The 23,627-nt window shown below is 40.1% G+C and overlaps 1 protein-coding gene across 1 annotated transcript in view; it reads left to right on the forward strand.

Moving 5' to 3' along the window:
- The first annotated feature begins 643 nt into the window (after positions 1-643).
- The window catches only part of LOC128615899 (POU domain, class 2, transcription factor 2-like), a 45,632-nt gene continuing 22,648 nt past the window's right edge, over positions 644-23,627 (forward strand). The window contains exon 1 of the mRNA XM_053638286.1: positions 644-737. Coding sequence (XP_053494261.1) covers positions 644-737 — 94 coding nt within the window. The remainder of the gene's footprint in view (positions 738-23,627) is intronic.

Below are 23,627 nucleotides of genomic sequence, written 5' to 3' on the forward strand. Positions count from 1 at the left end.
GCTTTACTTCTACACCGGTTTAAAGCAGAATAACTATCCATTTTTATATTTTGTGTAAGAATGTGGATGTGCGCGTGCGTGTGTGCAGCAGAAAACCAAAACAGACCAACCAAAGCATTGCTTTAAACAGCTGTTATTTGTGCCGCTCTGTAACAGTTTGCACGCTACTAACGAGACGTTGATGTCGACTTGGACAAGACCGCGGCACCGATCCGTTCTTCCGTTCCACACCTGTACTGAGGGCAGTGCCAGGTGCAGCTTGCACACGACTAGACCCAATGTCAAAGTCAGCTTTACTCTTTAATCGGAGATGCGAATCGCTGTTACTGTGCCTGCTATACATACAGCTACACTTATCACCTTCCGTAGCGTGAATAACAAGCTGTGTGTTTGTCTTAAACTCAGCCCACACACCAAACCAAAGCACCAGCGCGAGCGCACCGATGTAACGACGACACAAAGGCACAATACCAAAAAGTAAAAAAAAAAGAAAAAGAAAAGGCGTAATAAACCCGGCGCACGCGCACAAAACTCGTCGATGTACCAAAAAAGTACCGCCGATAAGAGCAACCAAAGAAGAAGAGGAGAAAGAAAAGGAAGGACTGAAGGCAGGACGCTGTAAAGCCACGCGCAGCGGCGGATCATGTTCGTTCCCCTGCCGGTGCCGTTAGTGCTGCAGAGAGCTGCTCCCGACCTCTGGCGGCTCAAAGCCCCGCTGCCTCTGCGCTCCACACACGGTAAAGCCTTTCCACTCTGCACTTCACACTCTTGTACACATGCACGCTAGTAATGAGGGGAAACCGCACACGGCTTGGACAATTCACCGGAAAACCTGACGCTTATTTTGATTATTAGCGACCCGCAGTCATCTCTGTGTTCATTTCATCTCTGCGTCCGACTTTTTATTTCCCAGGTGAGATCGGACACTGGGCTCGCGTCCATCATGCATTCGTTCTCTCTGTTCGGTGTCTCCTCGCTCATTTTCCCGCCGCTGTGACTCTCGGCTGCGCGCGCTCGCCCGGTCGGGAATATTCTTGCTAATTTATCGATCCCGCCGAGATCAATAAGGGCACCGCGAGAGCGCACGAGACACGGAGGGTGAGAATTTAACGACGTCGCTGAGAGGAAAATCCTACGGAGCCCCTGAAGGGACCTTAGCGAGAATAAAACAAAACAAAACCAACCAACCAACCAAACAAACAACCAAACAAACAAATAAAAATCCAAAAGCAAACAATCCTAGTGAAAACGCAAATGATCTGATGCGCGTGCAGTAATTTTCCGTTTTCACGGGATTTTATTTTCTTAAAAAAGCACCAAAAAAACAACAAAACGAGTAAGCACGCGACAACTTTACACTGTGTTCTTTTCTTTCAGAAAACAAAATATCGTGAAAACGGAAAATTATCTCGTGCACACACGATCATTTTACATTTTCACGAGTTTTTTCTTTTAGCATGGATCTTATTTGTTTTGTAAAGGTCACTTGAGGGGCTCCTGAGGAACCACAGAGAATGACGTGTCTATCATTTTTCTTTCTTTCTTTCTTTCTTTCCTGCTGGCCTGTGTGTTTGCATCATCCTCATGTTAAACTTTAGCACACCAGCAGTTTACTTTATTACAGCTGTGTAGGCGATTGACTGGAGGTTAGTCTCCAAGGAAGTGCAATTTCTCAGACACCATTTTGAGTTTCATTAATAACACCGCTGAAAAGCACGACTTAAGTTCACACTAAGAAGGATGCTTAAGTCACTCAGTGGCCACACCCACTGCCGGGGTGAGAAGGGGGCAAATCTGAATGTCACTCCAGAAGAAATGCACTTACTGATATTAACAGACTCATTTGGTCAGGATTCAGACATCTTCGAAACCAGATGGAGAACTGGCCACACGGTGATGAGATTTCCCTGTGTGTTAAAATAGGATTGGCCTAAATTTGTTCACGTTGGTGTAGAGAGGTCTCTCAAGCGTGCTTGGATCAGTGTGTTGGTGTCAGTCTGGAGGTTTCGAGCGGTTGGCTGAAATTCAACCAACCTGCCTTTGCATTCAGATCATCAGATAAATTGCATAAATAATTAAAAGAATTTTAAAAACTGCTGAAACTGAGGCGTGGATGCTGATGTGTATATTTAGGAAAGCAGTGTGTGTGTGTGTGTGTGTGTGTAATTGCCGACTTCTCGTCTCATACCTCCTGGGTTTGCCGCAAGATGAGTTTTCAAATAATTTCATCATCAGCAAACATGATGAAGTTCATCACCTGTCGCCTCTGCCGCTGTATTTGATGTCTGAGAGCGTGACATTATTTCACTATATTATTCATTTACACATCTCTGCTCATCAGCACATTTGTCAAATATAGTAAATGTAATCAAACGTTTGTTATTTCAGTTTAAACTTAAGCAGCCTGTAAGAATATATTCTATATAATTGTTGTAAAATCAGACCATGAATGAATATTTTTGGCACCTAAAATTTATTGTGAGACTCAGTATGGATGTTAGACAACTTTTGGTTTTGAAAGAGATACTGGATGAACGTGCAGCTGGTTCTGATACATTCACATTTGGTTCAGAGTTAAGTGAAGCGCAGAAAACTGCCAAACTGAGAGCTAAAAGTTCGCAAATGAGATACGTTTTATTTGTTTGTCTTAGCTCACTAAAGTTGTTTAGATGTCATAGTCTTGTTTATTAAACTTTGTTGTGGGTCTTATTTGTATTAACTGGATTTTGTTGCGAAGAGAGCGATGCCTAGACAAGGAATTTATTTCAGCGATAATTCGAGGTCCTCTGGATGACATCTCACATTACTCTGTGCATCATCATCATCGTACTAGCAACCCAAGAGTAGTGATTCTAATTCACTTTAAACCGGTATGTACGTACGATCTAAGACCAATCTTAAAACGGGCTCAGTAGTCGTATACGGAGCCGTAACGGAAGCATCTGATACAGACTAGGTGTGCTGTGATGAACTTTGGTTCTGACCCTTTGCTCAAAGCTTAATACGTATCCACCAGGTTTTGACCTCCTGCTCCGAGCCACCCCCCCCCCCCACACACACAGCATCACCTTCTCTGGCTTTAACAATGCAAGTGGGTAGAAAGGTGAATAGCACGCTTTGTGGTTAGTAAAAAGGAGGTGTGTGTTAGGAGGTGTGTATTTGTGTGTGTGTTTGTGTGTGTGTTTGGTGTTTGTGCGCTGAGTTCATATTGATGCAAATTTTCAGCCGGATGCTGCATTAGGTGTATTTAACCTCCAACTGGTATTGATTAAAGAACACATGCAGGCTTGTACATGCTTAGCTGTTTTAGAGAGAGAGAGAGAGAGAGAGAGAGAGAGAGAGAGTGTGTGTATAGATCGGATTTGTGCAGGAGTGTTGGCAAGTCACAGTGCTAACGTGATTGTGAATGACAAAATGTCCACCAGGGTTTGTTAGAGACATAATGGGGAATCAATAGACACAACAGAGATGTCAATACAACATGCTTTATTGCATTAAACTACTTCTTCCATCCACGTCCCAGCACCTACACTCTGCCTCTCTGCCTCTCTGCCTCTCTGCCTCAGTCGCATACACACACCTGCACTTCCATATCAATTTTACGTCCATCTTAATTATATTGCACAATCACAATCCTTCTTTCTTTCTTTCTTTCTTTACTTTCTGCACTTTAACCATGCACCTTGCTGTTATCCACCATGCTTCTCTCCCATGCGTCCACATTCACACACGTAAGACCCCCCGTTGAGCACCTGGCTCTACTGATCTGACCCATCTCTATCCCTCCTTCCCTCTCTCACTCCTGTGTATCCATGGAGACATTCATAGGCCATTAAGCATATGGCAATAAAAAACATGCAGGTAAACACGTTCACTCCCACAGAAGCCTGACCTCACTGGCACCATGACCATCAGCAACGAAATGGACCTCATTTGGTCCCTGATACTCTTATATCTGACAGGGTGAGCAGCATGTGTGTGTGTGTGTGTGACGGGGAGGACATATGCGTAATAATAACCGAGGGCACAGTGTGTTGTCCAATTTTGTTTGTCTTTAACACATATTTCGTCTGGCTGGACATCAGGAATGGATCCTCATCTTTCATACATTCTGCTGCAAATCTTTCGCTCTCTCTCTCTCGCTCTCTCTCTCTCTCTCTCTCTCTCTCTGGTCCATTTTGAGACATATGAACCTGATGTCACAGTCTGTCTTCATTAATGATTGCTGGTCAAATGACCGCTGCACTTTTCTATCTTACACTGTTCTCTCAATCTCATATCCACCATCACAACCTATGCTTGTGTTTTTTTCTCCCCTCTGTTACCTGGTTCATACCGCTTCATACATCTGTTCATCTTTAACCATAACCTTCTTTAGATCCACTCAATTTCATTAAATTTTTTCTCTCTTTGTGTGAAGAGCTACAAGGTTTGTAAGTGATTAGTTTCCTATTCAGGGTCAGGCTCTATCTGTCTATTATTTGAGCTGAAGAATTAGATTTGACACTGTACTGATAAAACCAGGACACAGACGCTCGGTGAATGAGTGTCAGTTCACACCATGTATGCAATCGCTCTTTCTCTTTATGAAACTTTTACCAATTTTTCCTAGAGAAAAATGCCTCAAGAAAGAAAGAATGCCAACCTTCAGACTTTGCTATATTTGTTTATTTGCAGCAGTAAAAACACAGCTCATTCAGCAGCAGAGGGGGAAGCGTGCTTGTGGTTCTTACAGGCCTCAGACGTGAGATAAAATATGGAGGGAGAGGATAAGGAAAGGAAAAGAGAAACAGACAAGTCTGAAAGTCAGTCCCTCCAGGATTTTACGATCGTGGAAATGAACACGAAATCAAGGAAACACCGCAATATTCGGAGGAGCTTGCAAATTTTTTTTTAATTACAATGATTTGGAGATTAGAGATGTGATGTGACGTCATCACATCGCGCATTCAGCCAACGCCCTCTTCGATTCACGTGCGTCGATCATGAGTACAGCTAAAAGGTCTCGTTTACCAACAAACATCACTGCACTAGCACAACAATTTCATGCAATTGCAATTTCACCAATACGAGTAGTTGAATTGGCTGAACTCCGCAAATTTCATCGTAAATTTTAAAAAGCGAAAACATAATCAAGCATCAGAAAAAACACAAAAAATACAAAAAAACACAAAAAATAATATTTAATCATCCAAAAATCAGGGGAAAATCTGACACTTTGCTGAAACATTACAGCTTTGGTTGGGATTAATGCAGCCAGTTTCTTTTAGCCAATAAGTTATGGTAATGAGCATGTGTGTGTGTGTGTATATATATATATATATATATGTATGTATGTATATATATATGTATGTATATATATATATATATATATATATGTATATATATATATATATATATATATATGTGTGTGTGTGTGTGTTTGTGTGTGTGTGTGTGTGTGCGTGTCTGGACAGGAGGACCTCGGGGACACACTGCTCTTCTCATGGCCATCATTCAGAGTCATGGGGTTACAGTCAGCATCCGAGGGGGGAAATTTAATATCAACCCCACAATGTATGAACACCGAAAATGGGAGCATGGCAACAATGTCGAGAGAGAGAGAAAGAGAGAGAGAGAGAGATTGTAAGAGAAAGTGTGTAAGATGGAGAGACCAGCTTTTAATAAATCTGAGTGCCTTTTGCACTTCAATCTCATCAAAGTAACCCCATCCTCAACCACACACACACACACACACACACACACACACACACGCACGCACGCATGCACGCAGAAATACATTCATGTATTTATTTATTAGTACAAGGTGTAGTAAAATTCTTTTTATGACTGTCCATGACCTAAAATAGGATTTGCATAGATTTAGAAAAGGGGAAAAATATTGCTAGTATTAAAAACGTATTTAAAAAAATAATAATAATGTGAGGATATAAAGATGGGTGGCAGCAGTCTGAATATAATTGGTAAATTTTTGTGGATTTTTAAATAAATTAAAAAAAGTTAAGTAAAGAAATGCGTGGGAGCAAGTCTGAGTGAGTGTGTGTATAACATAGTGTAGATCTTCCTAATTCTCTGTGGGAAAGTGTGTGGAGCATAACTAGGTCAGCTGACATCCTATCCCCCGTCCAGTGCTCTTCTTCTTCTTCTTCTTTCTTTCTTTGCCTGGTGCTTAATTTTCTATTAAAATATGGGGTTTACACGTGGGCTTTGATTAATCATTCTGAACTGATATAATTTTTGGTTTGGTTTGTAAATGTCAAGAGCAACTGTCAAGTTACAGAATACGTTTCTCTGACACACACACATACACACACACACACACACACACACACACACACACACACAGTTGAACAGGCGCACAAGGATCAACGCAAATGAAACAATAGAGGTATTAACACTTGTGGACTAAACATTGTATATCCATGTTAAGGCCAAGTATATATTCAAAAGCATCTCAACATGCAGTTCCTCCAAGATCACAGAAATGAACGCAAAATCAAGCAAATTCCGCAATATACAGAGGACCTTGCAATTTTTCAAAATTATTGAAGATTTTCCACAGATTTGTGCCAAGACCCACAACAGTCACACAAAAAACTAATAACTAAACTAAAACTAAATTTCATGAACTTTTTGGCAAAGGAAACTTTAGAAGGATGAGGTTTGAGTTTATAGTGTGTGTGTGTGTGTGTGTGTGTGTGTGTGGGGCGGGGGGTGGGTGTTAAAGAGGCACTTTTCATTCGGAGTGTGTTTAGCAGTTATCCGTTCAGCCACGTGTTTCTTGCCTCCTTTTGTCTGCGTGCTTGGCTGGTGGGGGTGGACAGATTGACCCTTAACCTTTGCCTCTCCTCTGCCCCTCCCCTTTCGAGTGATCCCTCTATTCATATGCACGTGCCCTTCACCCCCTTCTCCTCTTTTCACCTGCCCTCCTCCGTCTCAAGTTCAAGTCCCGAGCCAAGCTGCTACAGCAACGGCAAAGCAGAGAAGAAAAACCTTCATAGTAAATAGAACAGTTCCTGATAAATGTTTGCACATATTCAGCGTTTAAAATGAGTTTGTTCTGGAATCTGTTTCTCAGATATTAATGTTTATAAATTGATCAAAAAAGAATCTAATCCAAGGCCAGATTTAATACACCTCTAAACCATCTTTACCCTAACACATGCCTTTTTTGTCCTATGAGGGAACCAAAAAACCTTAATATATGTGTTTTTAATGTCTAGCAATTTTAAAAGTTTTGGAGGAAGTAGTCTGAAAAGTATGAAAACCTCATGCGTAGCATGTCGCACATTCATTTCCTTACTGGAAAAATGTCAACCCGACCCTTAAATATTTAATCTCTGTTATGGCTTTTGAATAAAACAGTGTAATGCACGTTAAACCTGTTCATAAATGTTTAGTGGCATCCAGCAGTTCATCTGTGTCTTTACCTGTCCACCGTGTCAAGGATTTTCAGCATGGAAAGTAAACAAAAGTCTTTCAGGGAGTTGACAGATGATTGAGGTTGTAGCTTTTTTGTTGCCACGAATAGAGGAAGCATCTGCCTGTTCTTTAGACCACATAATTGAATGATTATTGGCGTGACCTTGAGGTTGGAGTTAGACATGGTGGAGAATGAGTCCTGAGAAAATATCAAATAAATAGAAACGGAGTCACACAAGGAAGCATAAAATAGGGGCTTTAATCTGGATAGAAAGGTTTCAGCATAGGATGAAGGTGATGAGTCAGAACACGTGTATATGTGCATTGGGTGTTAGTTTAGAGCTTGGGTTAAACTTATAGAAGTGAACCGTTTAGTGATTGAATCAAATGTACAACAAGGAACAACGTAATTCCAAACCTAGGAAATCTGTCATAAATCGCAGTTGTGTGATTGTTGGTCTTTAAAAACACACACACACACACACACACACACAAACACACACCTTACTGTATGTCTGTAGATGTCAGTTTTCATTTTCATGTCAGTTTTTTGAGGAATACACACACTCACACACACACACATGCTTGCATTGACATAATTATTAATGCAGCTAGATAATGCAATGATTTTAAACCTAAACATAAGAAGGCACTTTCTGCCCTCTTACACATACATGAGCTCACAGACGCGCACTATTGGCTAGTGTCACTATGGCTGACAGGGGAGAGAAAGTATAACGACGGGGCGAACATTTTCTGCTGCACCGCTCAGGAGCATCTCTTGCTTTTTAAATACAACTGCAGGATTTTTAATTTTTTTTTTTTAAAAAAAAAAGAAAAATAGAAAATAACTCAGATCTTGCTATCGTTGTGAGGACATCCGGTCCCTACTAATACATAAAAACATTTACACACACACACACACACACACACACACACACACACACTGTTCTTTCTGTCCTAAAAGCCTTCTCTTTTTTTTTGTTCGCACAATTTTGTCCATTTCTCCCTCTCTCCGTGCCTCTGTCTCTGCTTTTATATCAGATGGCCTTGAAAAGCACCACACAGATAATAACACATAAATGTGCTTTTGGGACCTCAAACCTCATATTCCTTTACCTGCCACTAAACTGTAGTGTTCACCTTAAATCCGACCAAATTTACTGACCTAATGCAAATGTTCAACAGCAGTTTCTTAAATATTAAAGTTGGATTAAACGTACCGTAGCAGTGCCCGTCCGCAGTGTTTTTGTTGAGGAGAGCCGTGATTCATTGGCTCTTTCATTTTTCATGTCTAGAATTATGAAAACACTTATCAAGGTAATGCAGTGCTCGAAGGTGGCGCGAGCCATCTGTGTTGCTTACATAATTTCCACTGCCATGGCCATTCACATTCTGACATAAATAAAGAAGCATGTACACTCATCCTTACCTACTTGACAGGTGCACTTGAATAAATAAATGGCTGATAAAAGGTGGGAAATGGCGAGGGAAAAAATGTAAAGTGAGAAAGAGATGGGTTAACAAACAGACTAGCACTAGATCTTCTTGTGATTCTCTCTGTCAGGCAGCGAGAAGCCTAATTAACAGAAAAGGGTGTGGGTGGAAATGAGAAACGATTCGTCACCACTCCAAACCCCTGCCTCCTCATCTTCCCCATCCCCCTTTCCTTTATCCTACCCCCAGGAAAGAAAGAACATGGGAGGAGATAGGGGTAGTGCGAACAGAGGGCTGGGTCAGGAAGAGAACTTGTGTGGAGAGGGAGGTGTTTTGGGGGAAAACATTAAAATTCATGGCCTTTTTTATTTTGCTTGCTGAAAATCAATACTGTCTACTATGGATGAGGTGAACAGTGGACAACAGCGGTTGCGGTTCCGGGTTGGGGTGATAGAGAAGTGGGGGATAGCGGAGGTAAAATATGCGGGGGGGGCAAGAGGACTGCTGTTCATTAAGGGTAAAGAGCAATGGTTGGGGCATGGGGCTATTGTCCGAGTGGACGAGGAGGGGACGCTGCGAAAACACGAACCATATGAAAGAGCCACGTGTATTCGGTCACGGCAATTCAGTGCGTGCACGCACACACGCACACACACACACACACACACACACACACATGTATTACTATCCTTGTGTGGATCATCCACTGACAGTTATTAATGCAGATAATTAATTCTCTGCTCCACCTAAACTTCAACCTAATCTCAGTTAACCAAAAGGAAATCATTTGGCGCTTTTATATGTTTATTTATTTATTGATTTTATTTGCTTATTTAAAAGAAAAAATGTTTACACACACTGACATGTCCATACTTCTTCAAACTGTCAGTGAACCTACTTTATGCCAAACTTTCAATATGGAACAATATTGAGGGCAATATACAGTATATTCAGTCTGGATCATACACACTATTTGAAACACATATGTTCTGTGTAGAAACAACACACACACCCACACACACACACACACACATTCTCAGCACATACAGCCATACAGTCACACTCCATCGAGCACACAATACCATTGTACAGTATGTGTAAATACAAATGCATCAAAAACCTAGCAGTCAGATATGTTTGTGTGTGTGTGTGTGTGTGCGTACTACATATGCATTCTATAGAGACAGGTGTCTTTGTGCACCTATAGGGCTCAGGCAGTTGGTTACTATGGGAATAGGTGTGAAGGGCTTGGCTGGGGCTCTTTTTTTGATGTGGGCAAAGCATAAATAATTTAAGGAGGCAGCATTGAAATGCAAAGGTTGAGGTGTAGATATGTGGACCGTATTGATGTTTGTGAATTTCATCATCCACTCAGTAAGCTGTTTCCATCTCTAGCTGTGCAGCCAAAATGTTACGGTTGTCCATTATTATGAATCTGAATCTGATATCCATGAGTTGGTCCGTCAAATTCATCTAACATCATCTAACACTTTAAGTGCAACGTTAAGTGCTTATTAGGAAACTTTTCACGTTTCTGATTTGTCTTAAATCAAAGAGCTGGACAGTTATAACTTATAAATAATATACTTATTCTCAATGTAATTATGTTCGTTTGTGGATGAATTCAGACCCTACATCATTGTTGGTGAAGTGAATCTTTTTAGATCTTTCTAAAAATGACTACAGGCTACAGGGGTTTTTAAAGGGAAGCTGTTTTCCATATATGGCAATAGATTTCGGGGGCGTTTCTTTATGCAAATGAGCATGGCCCATGAAGTCTCATTTATTAAAGCATGAATAGAACTAGTTATAAAGTTGCGCATAAAAACCAGCAGAAAACACAAGAAGATTCTCAGCTGTATGTAGTGGACATTAATAAATGATCAATCCTACACATGTCCATGCTTGGCCATGCTCATTTGCATAAAGAAACTGCCAAATTACCATATATGGTAAACAACTTCCCTATAAAAAGCCCAGTAACGTGCTTGTGGTACAAATTATTGTGGTCAAAAGGTCTAAGAAGAGGAACTTCATTATTATTATTATTATTTGGCTCATTGTTGATTGGGAAATGCCAGACCTATCTCCAGTTTCTTAGTGAAATGTGTGTGGATAAAAACCCTACAATAGATATCAATTAAAACTGCACTGGATAACTGAAATGGACTAATGATCCACTCATCAACGAGGTTCCAGCTTCTTAAGAACACATTTCTCCCTGTGCAAAGCAGTGCGTTTAAGCTCTTCAAGCCAGGCACCATCACACACAATGTTTAGATGTACATTTTATATACGATTTTACTTTCGATTTCATCCGTGTCACCTGTCTGCACTTTGTGGTGAACACAGAAATCAGTAATTAGTCCGTTAATTATACAGATCACTTTTGACAATACGTACGATGAAAACTCCTTATGATCACTATTACATTTTTCTATCGTTAGAGACATGTTCCTGAGAAACATGTGTATTCACGCTTGATAAATGAGGCCCCTAAATTTGCATTTCTTTATAGTTTTGAATCAGTTATGAAGGTTATGAACTTTCTGCACATGTGTCGTGAATCAGACTCAGGAGAAACAAGCAGATTGTTTATTAAAAATGCAAACAGACAAAAGCTGGTAAAAACAATCAAACATCCAGAAAGGCAGGCATAAGTTAAAACACGGTAGAGCAGTCAAGGAAGACAGCGGGCAGAGTGAATGGTTAAGAAGCCAGGAAGTGAGCTGTAAGTAATAACTCAATCTAGTGCTCTGGTAATGACAACCTCTGCTGACAGGTGGGGTACTGTCATGGGCTAATGTGACAATACCCATGCTGAGAAGAGGCGTGTGACGCAGTATTGTAAAGCAGACTTAAAAGAAAGCAGCTAAATGTAGTTTGCTTGTCTAATAATATTTCACACTAGCCGAAATCAATTCTAGAGTCAATCAATTTGACTGTCAAATGCACCAGACTATGCTGGGAAAAGTCTTTTCTTTCACTTTAATAGACCGATAACACTTTGCATGAAGTGCAGAGCTGTGTGCGTGTGACTGTTTTTTAATCCCACTCCCAAAAGAAATTCCTCCCACCGTTATTTCTGTCATCCTTTAACGCTAAATAAATTTAAAATAAAACGAATTCCAGCGCCTTTGGAGCCACGTGTTGCACGTCACTATCCCAATCCCATTCGGCTGGTTTAGAGTAGGATCGCTGGTGCATTACAACTCAAAGAGGCTGATCCAGACTTGCTTTGGAAGCTGCTGAACATAGTGGGAAAAAAGTGTAGCATAAAACAGCACTGAAGTTGGAAATGTAATTTGAAGCCTGTGTGTGGCTGTTTAACCCATTTCTGTGCTGCACTAATAGTGCAATCTAATAAAAGCCATGTCTTGAAACAATATTTGCTTTAACTATGGAAAACATGACTGGTCAACTACGTTTTTGAATTTACTGGACAAAAAAAAATTAGAAGTCATGCAACGCTTAGTGTATGCGTGGTGCCATGTGATGGACTGGCATCTGTTGCAGGATCAGCTCTGAATCCACCATGTTTTTAGTTAGTTACTTTGATTGTTGCACATGGGACACTGAATCCTCACACTCACCCAGGCAACCCCAAACAAAGCTAACTATCAATGTTGGCCAATTTACAGTGAGGGAAAAAAGTATTTGATCCCCTGCTGATTTTGTACATTTGCCCACTGACAAAGAAATGATCATTCTATAATTTTAATGGTAGATTTATTTGAACAGTGAGAGACAGAATAACAGCAAAAAAAAAATCCAGAAAAACGCATGTCAAAAATGTCATAAATTGATTTGCATTTTAATGAGGGAAATATGTATTTGACCCCTCTGCAAAACATGACTTAGTACTTGGTGGCAAAACCCTTGTTGGCAATCACAGAGGTCAGACGTTTCTTGTAGTTGGCCACCAGGTTTGCACACATCTCAGGAGGGATTTTGTCCCACTCCTCTTTGCAGATCTTCTCCAAGTCATTAAGGTTTCGAGGCTGACGTTTGGCAACTCGAACCTTCAGCTCCCTCCACAGATTTTCTATGGGATTAAGGTCTGGAGACTGGCTAGGCCACTCCAGGACCTTAATGTGCTTCTTCTTGAGCCACTCCTTTGTTGCCTTGGCCGTGTGTTTTGGGTCATTGTCATGCTGGAATACCCATCCACGACCCATTTTCAATACCCTGGCTGAGGGAAGGAGGTTCTCACGCAAGATTTGACGGTACATGGCCCCGTCCATCGTCCCTTTGATGCGGTGAAGTTGTCCTGTCCCCTTAGCAGAAAAACACCCCCAAAGCATAATGTTTCCACCTCCATGTTTGACGGTGGGGATGGTGTTCTTGGGGTCATAGGCAGCATTCCTCCTCCCCCAAACACGGCGAGTTGAGTTGATGCCAAAGAGCTCCATTTTGGTCTCATCTGACCACAACACTTTCACCCAGTTGTCCTCTGAATCATTCAGATGTTCATTGGCAAACTTCAGACGGGCATGTATATGTGCTTTCTTGAGCAGGGGGACCTTGCGGGCGCTGCAGGATTTCAGTCCTTCACGGCGTAGTGTGTTACCAATTGTTTTCTTGGTGACTATGGTCCCAGCCGCCTTGAGATCATTGACAAGATCCTTCCGTGTAGTTCTGGGCTGATTCCTCACTGTTCTCATGATCATTGCAACTCCACGAGGTGAGATCTTGCATGGAGCCCCAGGCCGAGGGAGATTGACAGTTCTTTTGTGTTTCTTACATTTGCGAATAATCGCACCAACTGTTGTCACCTTCTCACCAAGCTGCTTGGCAATGGTCTTGTAGCCCATTCCAGACTTGTGTAGGTCTACAATCTTGTCCCTGACATCCTTGGAGAGCTCTTTGGTCTTGGCCATGGTGGAGAGTTTGGAATCTGATTGATTGATTGCTTCTGTGCACAGGTGTCTTTTATACAGGTAACGAGCTGAGATTAGGAGCACTCCCTTTAAGAGTGTGCTCCTAATCTCAGCTCGTTACCTGTATAAAAGACACCTGGGAGCCAGAAATCTTTCTGATTGAGAGGGGGTCAAATACTTATCTCCCTCATTAAAATGCAAATCAATTTATAACATTTTTGACATGCGTTTTTCTGGATTTTCTTGTTGTTATTCTGTCTCTGACTGTCTTTGTCAGTGGGCAAACGTACAAAATCAGCAGGGGATCAAATACTTTTTTCCCTCACTGTATGGCCTTGAGACTGCAATTACCACATGCGGTTTTACACTCAGGTCTCCTTTAGTGAATAGTGGACCAGTTCAACAAAAAATTCATGTTAAAACCATAATGAACTTTCTTTTACTTTCGCACTATCCGGTGTTACCCAGATGAGGACGGCTTCCTTTCTGAGTCTGCTTCCTTTCAAGGTTTCTTCCTCAAATCATCTTAGGGAGTTTTACCTCACCATCATCGCCACTGGCTTGCTCAATTGGGATAAAGTCACACATTTAAAATCTGTCTCCTGTGTTTATATATTTCTGTAAAGCTGCTTTGAGACAATGACCGTTGTAAAAAGCGCTATACAAATAAAATTGAATTGAATTGAATTGAATTGTTGGCTACTACTTTCTTAGATATGGCGTAAATTTCTTAGATAAGTGGTAGAGCTTACTGATTATACAAGGGCCTCATTTTTATAGTGAATCTGGAAAAATATATACAGACTTTCAGAATGAACCATAACACAATTATCTTTATCTGTATAGACTAATAATGCCGTTGATGCAGCCAGTTGTGGTTTTAGTTACTAGATAATGACATTGTGATTAATTCAGCCTAATTAGTTAATGCTAGCGACATAGCACTCATAAAAAATGCAAAGCCAAATGGCAAAGCCAAATGCAAAATGCAGAAAAATAACAGACATTTTTGATGTCTGTTATTTTTCTGCATTTTGCATTTGGCTTTTCTTTTTTGTGAATTTTCCATTCTCTATTCCACCTGGCAGCTTCTTGTCCATTCTTCAGTGCATCTACATTGCTTTCTGTTTCGCATTGCTTTTATTTACAGAAGGCAGGTGGAGACGGGAAAAATGATGAACAATAGTGTAGCAAGAGTAACCGGTTCATGATTTATTAACCAACCACAAAATTTCTTGGAAGTGCAGAATTTGCTAGCCACTTAACCGCATTGCAGTCAAAAAAAATAAAAAATTATTACTGGGATTACTCCAGAATCTCTCAATGGCCAATCCGGGCCTGATTGAACGTAAAGCCCATATATACCAAATTTCAGCAGGGGTGGCCCATGTACAGGTGTGGAGTATTCATTTATCTGTTTTCTTGCACCGGTTTCTGTTTTGCTATCATTTTATTATAAACGTGTTTTACAATTGCATATGATTAACCCAACGAGACTTTCACCTCTGCTTTGTGGCAAATTGAGCTGGAGTGCACACACTTCTGCAGTAGCGCTACTGACTGAAATGTACTCATGTGTTGTTTAGACAATGTTTATTCACCAAAAATAGATCATGAATATTTTATTTTATAGTGATTCTAGTGATATACAGGACTCACCCACACATAGGTCAACCACACTGCACATCTCCGGTTTAACTTTTACCTTTATTTTTTACTAACATGACATTTTATTATCATTTATTAACATAATGGATGCAGCATAACTGAATCATGTGAACTGAAGGTCCTTTTTAAAAACGTTTTAAAAACGCTCACACAGTCCAGCCAGTGAGGTGGTGATAGTATATAATAAACTGTACAGTGAAACACCTTTAGATCTGTGTATTGAGTGGTAGAGAAGGAGAAACACCAGCATGGGTTAAAGTTCATTTATTTATTAATTTCAGTAACTGCTTGTATGCTGGTAATGGTTCTAAAATGAAAAAGAACGAACACAAAGATTCATATGGACTGACGATGAGGTGGAACTGCTGCAAGACTACCTTTAGTTTTATGAATAGTTTCTGTTCTTAGTGCAGTTTGTATCACCGGAGCGGTGGGTTCAGGATCAGTACAACACCAATCATATTCTGGTGCTTTATAATTTAATAAAATAAAGTGAAATTAAATTGCAAACACGTAATCAAATAAGAAAATACAGAGCATAAGGCAATAACCTGGTCAACAGCCATGAGAAACTGAGTTCTAGCTCATTCATAACACACGCAAAACACACACACTGGGTATGCGCCATGGAGGAAAAGCTTCATTTTCAATGATCCAAAACGCTTGATTTTGCTGCAGCGTTTTTAAACATTTGCGATTTTTTTGTGCAGAAAACTACTTGAATTGGCGAAATCGCAATTGCACGAAAGAGTGCAAACAGTGATGTTTGTTGGTAAATGAGACCTTCGAGCTGTACTCATGTTTGACACACGTGAATCAAAGAGGGCTTTAGCTGAATGCACGTTGTAATGACGTCAAATGACTCGTCTTGGACCAAATCTGAGGAAAATCACAGAATAAAATCACAGAGTCTGCTTGATTTTGTGTTCATTTCTGTGAACGCAAAATCACTAAATTCTGGAGGGACCGATAACTAAACTTTAAATACAGCCTTCAGTATCTGAATCTCTTGGAATGCAAATATGTGTTCACTGACTTGGGTATGTTTCAGACGAATGCAGTGTCATAGAACATAGGTTGTGTGTGTGTGTGTGTGTGTGTGTGTGTGTGTGTGTGTGTGTGTGTGTGAGAGAGAGAGAGAGAGAGAGAGAGAGAGAGAGAGAGAGAGAGAGAGAGAGAGAGACCTTTTGGCAGTAGGCCAGTGCATCAATAAAACCAGCTGGTGTTTGAGAGCCAGTGAGAGTCATTTAAGCTCCATTTCTCTCAGGTCTTACAACTTAGGGAATCCACTCCTGACGCCATACTCCTCAGGGAGATGTGTTTAGTAAGAGTTGGTAAGAGAAATGTAAAACTGTGCAATCAGTGAAAGCTACAGGCTGCCACAAAGCAGTCTGTTGTAGAATACTGTAACCTTGAGCATAGTTTATCTATGGCCTTTGACCTTTACTAAGATGAAAGGACACCGATTTGAGGGGCAGTAGTGGAACACTGTAATGGGCCTCAATCAATCATTGATCGTTTAGTACAGTTGTGGGTTAATGTTTTTAATGTTTGTTAATGTAAGCCAAACTAAACAAAAAATTCCCACCAGAGTTCCACAAGTTCAAAGAATGTTGATTGTCTTTGTACTTGTGCGCGTATGTTGAAGAATATCCTGTAAATTAGCAGGCGTGTGCACGGCAAAGCTGATTTACAGCTGGATATTTATCAGTGTAACAGCACTTGAAGGGCCAAAATCTGGAGACAAATTGCAGAAAATATTCAATAGATGTGAGTTACAAAGGTGAGGTGCAAAGAAAATGGGTTGACACGAAAACAGAGATGATCGTGTATCCAGGTAATCGTGGGCAACAATCACAGAGAGAGACTGCTTCTTTTACTAAAAGCAAAGTTTTTCGGCGACTGTTGGCGGAATGTGCGAGTGTGCCCCCATGGATGCCATATTGGGAAATGCAGGAAGTGTCATAGTAAGACAGATGATGGTCCACTAGGGAGAATACTGCACAGTGCAGCTTGAGATATTCCAGATCAGGCATTTATTGACCACGTAGTGCTGGCCCTAATAAACTGTTGCACAGCATTAAAAAAAGAATCTGCAACAGACGGAACCAACTTACACACCGCATTACAGCCATTACAGGGAGTCCTAAAGCTGCATTCTTAACTGTTAAGTCTTATTTGTCTTAATGTATGGATTTATTTTGGCTTGCTTTTTAATATTTCTTTAGTTAATGCTATTAATATGAAATAACTGGATTTCACAAAAGATGCATTAAATTTGTGTTTAAATGAAACACACAAGCTATCTGAACTTGACAGTGTAATCCGTATATAAAGTGCAGTAACTCATCACAAATGATATGAGTTGAAGCCAATCAATTGTTTTTATGAAATTACAGGATTTTATACAGGATTTTTTTCTTGTGTAAATAGGCCAACAAATGATTTATGAATAAATCCATTCACATCCAATTTCATAAATGAGGCCCAATGTGTGATATAGGCGTGTATCCTTATGCGTGTGATATAGGTGTGTAACCTTATGCGTGTGATATAGGTCTGTAACCTTATGCGTGTGATATAGGTGTGTAACCTTATGCGTGTGATATAGGTGTGTAACCTTATGCGTGTGATATAGGTGTGTATCCTTATGCATGTGATATAGGTGTGTATCCTTATGCGTGTGATATAGATGTGTATTCTTATGTGTGTGATATAGATGTGTATCCTTATGTACGTGATATAGGTGTGTATCCTTATGCGTGTGATATAGGTGATATAGGTGTGTATCCTTATGCGTGTGATAAAGGTGTGTATCCTTATGCGTGTGATATAGGTGATATAGGTGTGTATTAATATGAAATAACTGGATTTCACAAAAGATGCATTAAATTTGTGTTTAAATGAAACACACAAGCTATCTGAAATTGACAGTGTAATCCGTATATAAAGTGCAGTAACTCATCACAAATTATATGAGTTGAAGCCAATCAATTGTTTTTATGAAATTACAGGATTTTATACAGGATTTTTTTCTTGTGTAAATAGGCCAACAAATGATTTATGAATAAATCCATTCACATCCAATTTCATAAATGAGGCCCAATGTGTGATATAGGCGTGTATCCTTATGCGTGTGATATAGGCGTGTAACCTTATGCGTGTGATATAGGTGTGTAACCTTATGCGTGTGATATAGGTGTGTAACCTTATGCGTGTGATATAGGTGTGTATCCTTATGCATGTGATATAGGTGTGTATCCTTATGCGTGTGATATAGATGTGTATTCTTATGTGTGTGATATAGATGTGTATCCTTATGTACGTGATATAGGTGTGTATCCTTATGCGTGTGATATAGGTGATATAGGTGTGTATCCTTATGCGTGTGATAAAGGTGTGTATCCTTATGCGTGTGATATAGGTGATATAGGTGTGTATCCTTATGCGTGTGATATAGGTGATATAGGTGTGTATCCTTATGCGTGTGATATAGGTGATACAGGTGTGTATCCTTATGCGTGTGATATAGGTGATACAGGTGTGTATCCTTATGCGTGTGATATAGGTGTGTATCCTTATGCATGTGATATAGGTGTGTATCCTTTTGTATGTGATATAGGTGATATCGGTGTGTATCCTTTTGCGTGTGATATAGGTGTGTATCCTTATGCATGTGATATAGGTGTGTATCCTTTTGTATGTGATATAGGTGATATAGGTGTGTATCCTTTTGCGTGTGATATAGGTGTGTATCCTTATGTACGTGATATAGGTGTGTATCCTTATGCGTGTGATATAGGTGTGTATCCTTATGCATGTGATATAGGTGTGTATCCTTATGTACGTGATATAGGTGTGTACCCTTATGTATGTGATATAGGTGATATAGGTGTGTATCCTTTTGCCTGTGATATAGGTGATATAGGTGTGTATCCTTTTGCCTGTGATATAGGTGTGTATCCTTATGCGTGTGATATAGGTGTGTATCCTTATGTGTGTGATATAGGTGTGTATCCTTATGTACGTGATATAGGTGTGTATCCTTATGCGTGTGATATAGGTGTGTATCCTTATGTGTGTGATATAGGTGTGTATCCTTATGTACGTGATATAGGTGTGTATCCTTATGCGTGTGATATAGGTGTGTATCCTTATGTATGTGATATAGATTATATAGGTGTGTATCCTTATGCGTGTGATATAGGTGTGTATCCTTATGCGTGTGATATAGGTGTGTACCCTTATGTATGTGATATAGATTATATAGGTGTGTATCCTTATGCGTGTGATATAGGTGTGTATCCTTATGCGTGTGATATAGGTGTGTATCCTTATGCGTGTGATATAGGTGTGTACCCTTATGTATGTGATATAGATTATATAGGTGTGTATCCTTATGCATGTGATATAGGTGTGTATCCTTATGCGTGTGATATAGGTGTGTATCTTTATGCGTGTGATATAGGTGTGTATCCTTATGTACGTGATATAGGTGTGTATCCCTATGTATGTGATATAGGTGATATAGGGGTGTATCCTTTTGTATGTGATATAGGTGATATAGGGGTGTATCCTTATGTATGTGATATAGATGATATAGGTGTGTATCCTTATATACATGATATAGGTGATATAGGTGTGTATCCTTATGTACATGATATAGGTGATATATGTGTGTATCCTTATGTACGTGATATAGGTGTGTATCCTTATGTGTGGGATATAGGTGTGTATCCTTATATGAGTAATAAAGGTTTGTATCCTTATGTACGTGATACAGGAGTGTATCCTTATGTACGTAATATAGGTGATATAGGTGTGTATCCTTATGCATGTGAAATAGTTGTGTATCCTTATATGTGTAATAAAGGTGTGTATCCCTATGCATGGGATATAGGTGTATATACTTATGTGTGTAATAAAGGTGTGTATCCTTATGCGTGTGATATAGGTGTGTATCCTTATGCGTGTGATATAGGTGTGTATCCTTATGTATGTGATATAGATTATATAGGTGTGTATCCTTATGTACGTGATATAGGTGATATACGTGTGTATCCTTATGTATGTGATATAGGTGTGTATCCCTATGTGTGTGATATAGGTGTGTATCCCTATGCATGTGATATAGGTGATATAGGGGTGTATCCTTTTGTACATGATATAGGTGTGTATCCTTATGTACGTGATATAGGTGTGTATCCTTATGTGTGGGATATAGGTGTGTATCCTTATATGAGTAATAAAGGTGTGTATCCTTATGTACGTGATACAGGAGTGTATCCTTATGTACGTAATATAGGTGATATAGGTGTGTATCCTTATGCATGTGAAATAGGTGTGTATCCTTATATGTGTAATAAAGGTGTGTATCCCTATGCATGGGATATAGGTGTGTATACTTATGTGTGTAATAAAGGTGTGTATCCTTATGCGTGGGATATAGGTGTGTATCCTTATGTGTGGTTGACATCAGAAGTGTCTGCTCAGGGGGATATGAATGCCTTGGAAACGGTCGCTAAGGTAACAGATGTGTAAAGACTGAAAGTTTGTGTGTGTGTGTCCGTGTGTCCGTGTGTGTGTGTGTGTGTGTGTGTGTTTCAACTAGTATGGTTTTTAATTACACGACTTCCTTCGGGTTTTTTATATGATGTCCACATAGACACACAAACAACTCTTGACACTTCACTCTAGGACGGAGGTAGTGAAAGCTGAGTATAATGTTATTTGGTGAGGGGTGTTATCGCTCTCAACCAACCAAAACCCATCCTTATAGAATAATATATAACTGTATTTCAGGATTATGAATACATATGGCTGAAATAAAGTTACATAAACTACATATACATCATTTGTTTGCATGAATATGAATAATCAGAGCAGTAAGTATATCTTGATAGGACTGTACACTTTTCTTAATGATCCACAACTTTTCCTTATTTCATTCTTCCCACTGTCTCCATGCCTTAGCACAACTGTTGCTTTTTTCCATGTCCTGCCCTATTTCCAGCAGTTCTTCTCCACTCTTTCCCCTCTCCACCTCATTCCCCTCTCTCTCTCTATTGATCTAGTCATAGTTTTCTGTCTTCCGTGCACTGGCTGGCTGGCGTTAATCAATACAGATAATTGTCTGCCTTCTCCCAATGCCAAACAGCCTGTGTTTTTCTGAATGAATCCAGGTCTTCCCCACACACTCACACACACACACACACACACACACATGAACCCTACTCGCCTGGGATTCCTGCCATTAATGACAGGAGATAACCTGCTTTCTTTACCGATCCCCTCCCACACACACACACCCACCCACACACACACACACACACACACACACACACACACACACACACACACACACCCCGTCCTCACCGACTTCTCTGCCCCCTATATTGATTGCCGTGAGATATCGGCCCCACATGCCCTTCTCTCCAATGTAAACACAGTGTGCACGTGGCACCAACAATGCACACACACTCACGCATAAACAAATATGCCAACGCTCTTGTGCAAACTCACACTGACCCAGTGCAGTTCAAATGATGTTGTTATAGCTTATGCTGTTTTAAGCTGGTTTTACCTGAGCCTTATGAGACTTCGCCTAGCTTTTAGACTTTTTTTCTTTTTTTTTTTTTACATTAATTTGACTTCTTTTGGTATAATATTACTCTCCAGACAAATATCTTACATGGCATACTTCTACATAACACCAATGCACACTATATGGCCAAAAGTATGTGCACTCCTGACCATCACACCCATATGTGCTTGTTGAACATTTATTCCCCCTTTGCAGTTATAATACTGTAAGCTCCACTCTTTCTTCTGGGAAGTCTTTCCACTAGATTTTGGGGGTGTGGCTGTGGGGATTTGTGTTCATTCAGCTACAAGAGCATAAGTGAAGTTAATGTCAGTGCAATACACTCAGGTTCTTCCAACTTCTTCCAAACTTAACACACCATGTCTTCATAGAGCGCGCTTTGTGCACACATGCTGGAACAAATTTGGGCCTCCTAGTTCCAGTGAAGGGAAATTGTTATGCTACAATTGTGGCTGCATACAGTTGTGGTTTGGGGAAGAACCACACATGGGAGTGATGTTCAGGGGTGCAGATACTTTTGACCATATTGTGTACAACAGTGCAAGGGCCAAAATACAGGGACCATATAATGTGCATAAATGTGCTAAAAGGCAGGCCCTGGTGCTGCAGATTCACTGAACATAACAGTTTTCATAAACCTCAGTTCTCCTAAACTCACAAGAGATAATGTTCATACATAATAGCAAAGATGGGCTTAAATTCATGGCTAAATGTTCAGAGAAAAAGCAGCGATAAGTGTTTCATTATTTAATTACGTTCTTTATCATTAATCACAGATGAGAGACCTTATTACAGAACCTCAGTGGACAGGGCTACTGCATAAAAATGAATCAATAATGAAAACAAAAGGTGTGAAAGTGTCTGATCGGATCTGATCCGAGTCTCATACTGAGCTCACAAATGCTGTTTAGGTGATCGCTTAAAAATATTTTCCAGTATAAACAAAAGTATTAATGAATAAAGTGAGTTATCTGCTTAACTGTACTTGGAATCCTGGATTTGTTCTGTAATTGTTTTGGCTTATTTATACAGGTAATATTAAAAACACTTTGAATAGAAATGTTTTTGTGAATACATGTACAGTATCTGCTGATATTTGAAGCTGCGTAATTATGTAATGAGAAGTCTCCTTAAGGTTATATATGTTATTTTAGAATGTTGCGTATGAAGGCATCACAGACTCTTCGTGGTTTGACATAAACATCATTTGAAATGAAGCATAGAGAACATTTGGAACATTTAGCATTTTCTACTTGATGTAGTGTGTTTGTGGTTTGTATCTGTCTCCTCCTGCCGCTCGGCACTCAGTGTTGCAGTGCTGGAGATCCGGCCATTTTATGTATCTTTTTTTTTGCTGGTGCAATGAGAACGCCGCCTGATCCAATTTGTGCTGGTCACCAGTGTGAAATGGCGGTCGACTGGGGGACTGGAGCTCTCCAAAGCCTCTCTCAGTCCTTCTCTCTCACTTTCTACCTCTTTCTCTCTCACTCTCTCTGTGGTGCCACTCAGCAAACACCTCACTATCCTGGACACCATCTTCCACCCTGCATGCAGCATGACCACAGCCTTGCAATCAACAGATGACAATTATATGGTTGCAGCACACACACACACAC

This window comes from Ictalurus furcatus, chromosome 12 (assembly GCF_023375685.1).
Source record: "Ictalurus furcatus strain D&B chromosome 12, Billie_1.0, whole genome shotgun sequence".
Lineage (NCBI taxonomy): Eukaryota > Metazoa > Chordata > Actinopteri > Siluriformes > Ictaluridae > Ictalurus > Ictalurus furcatus.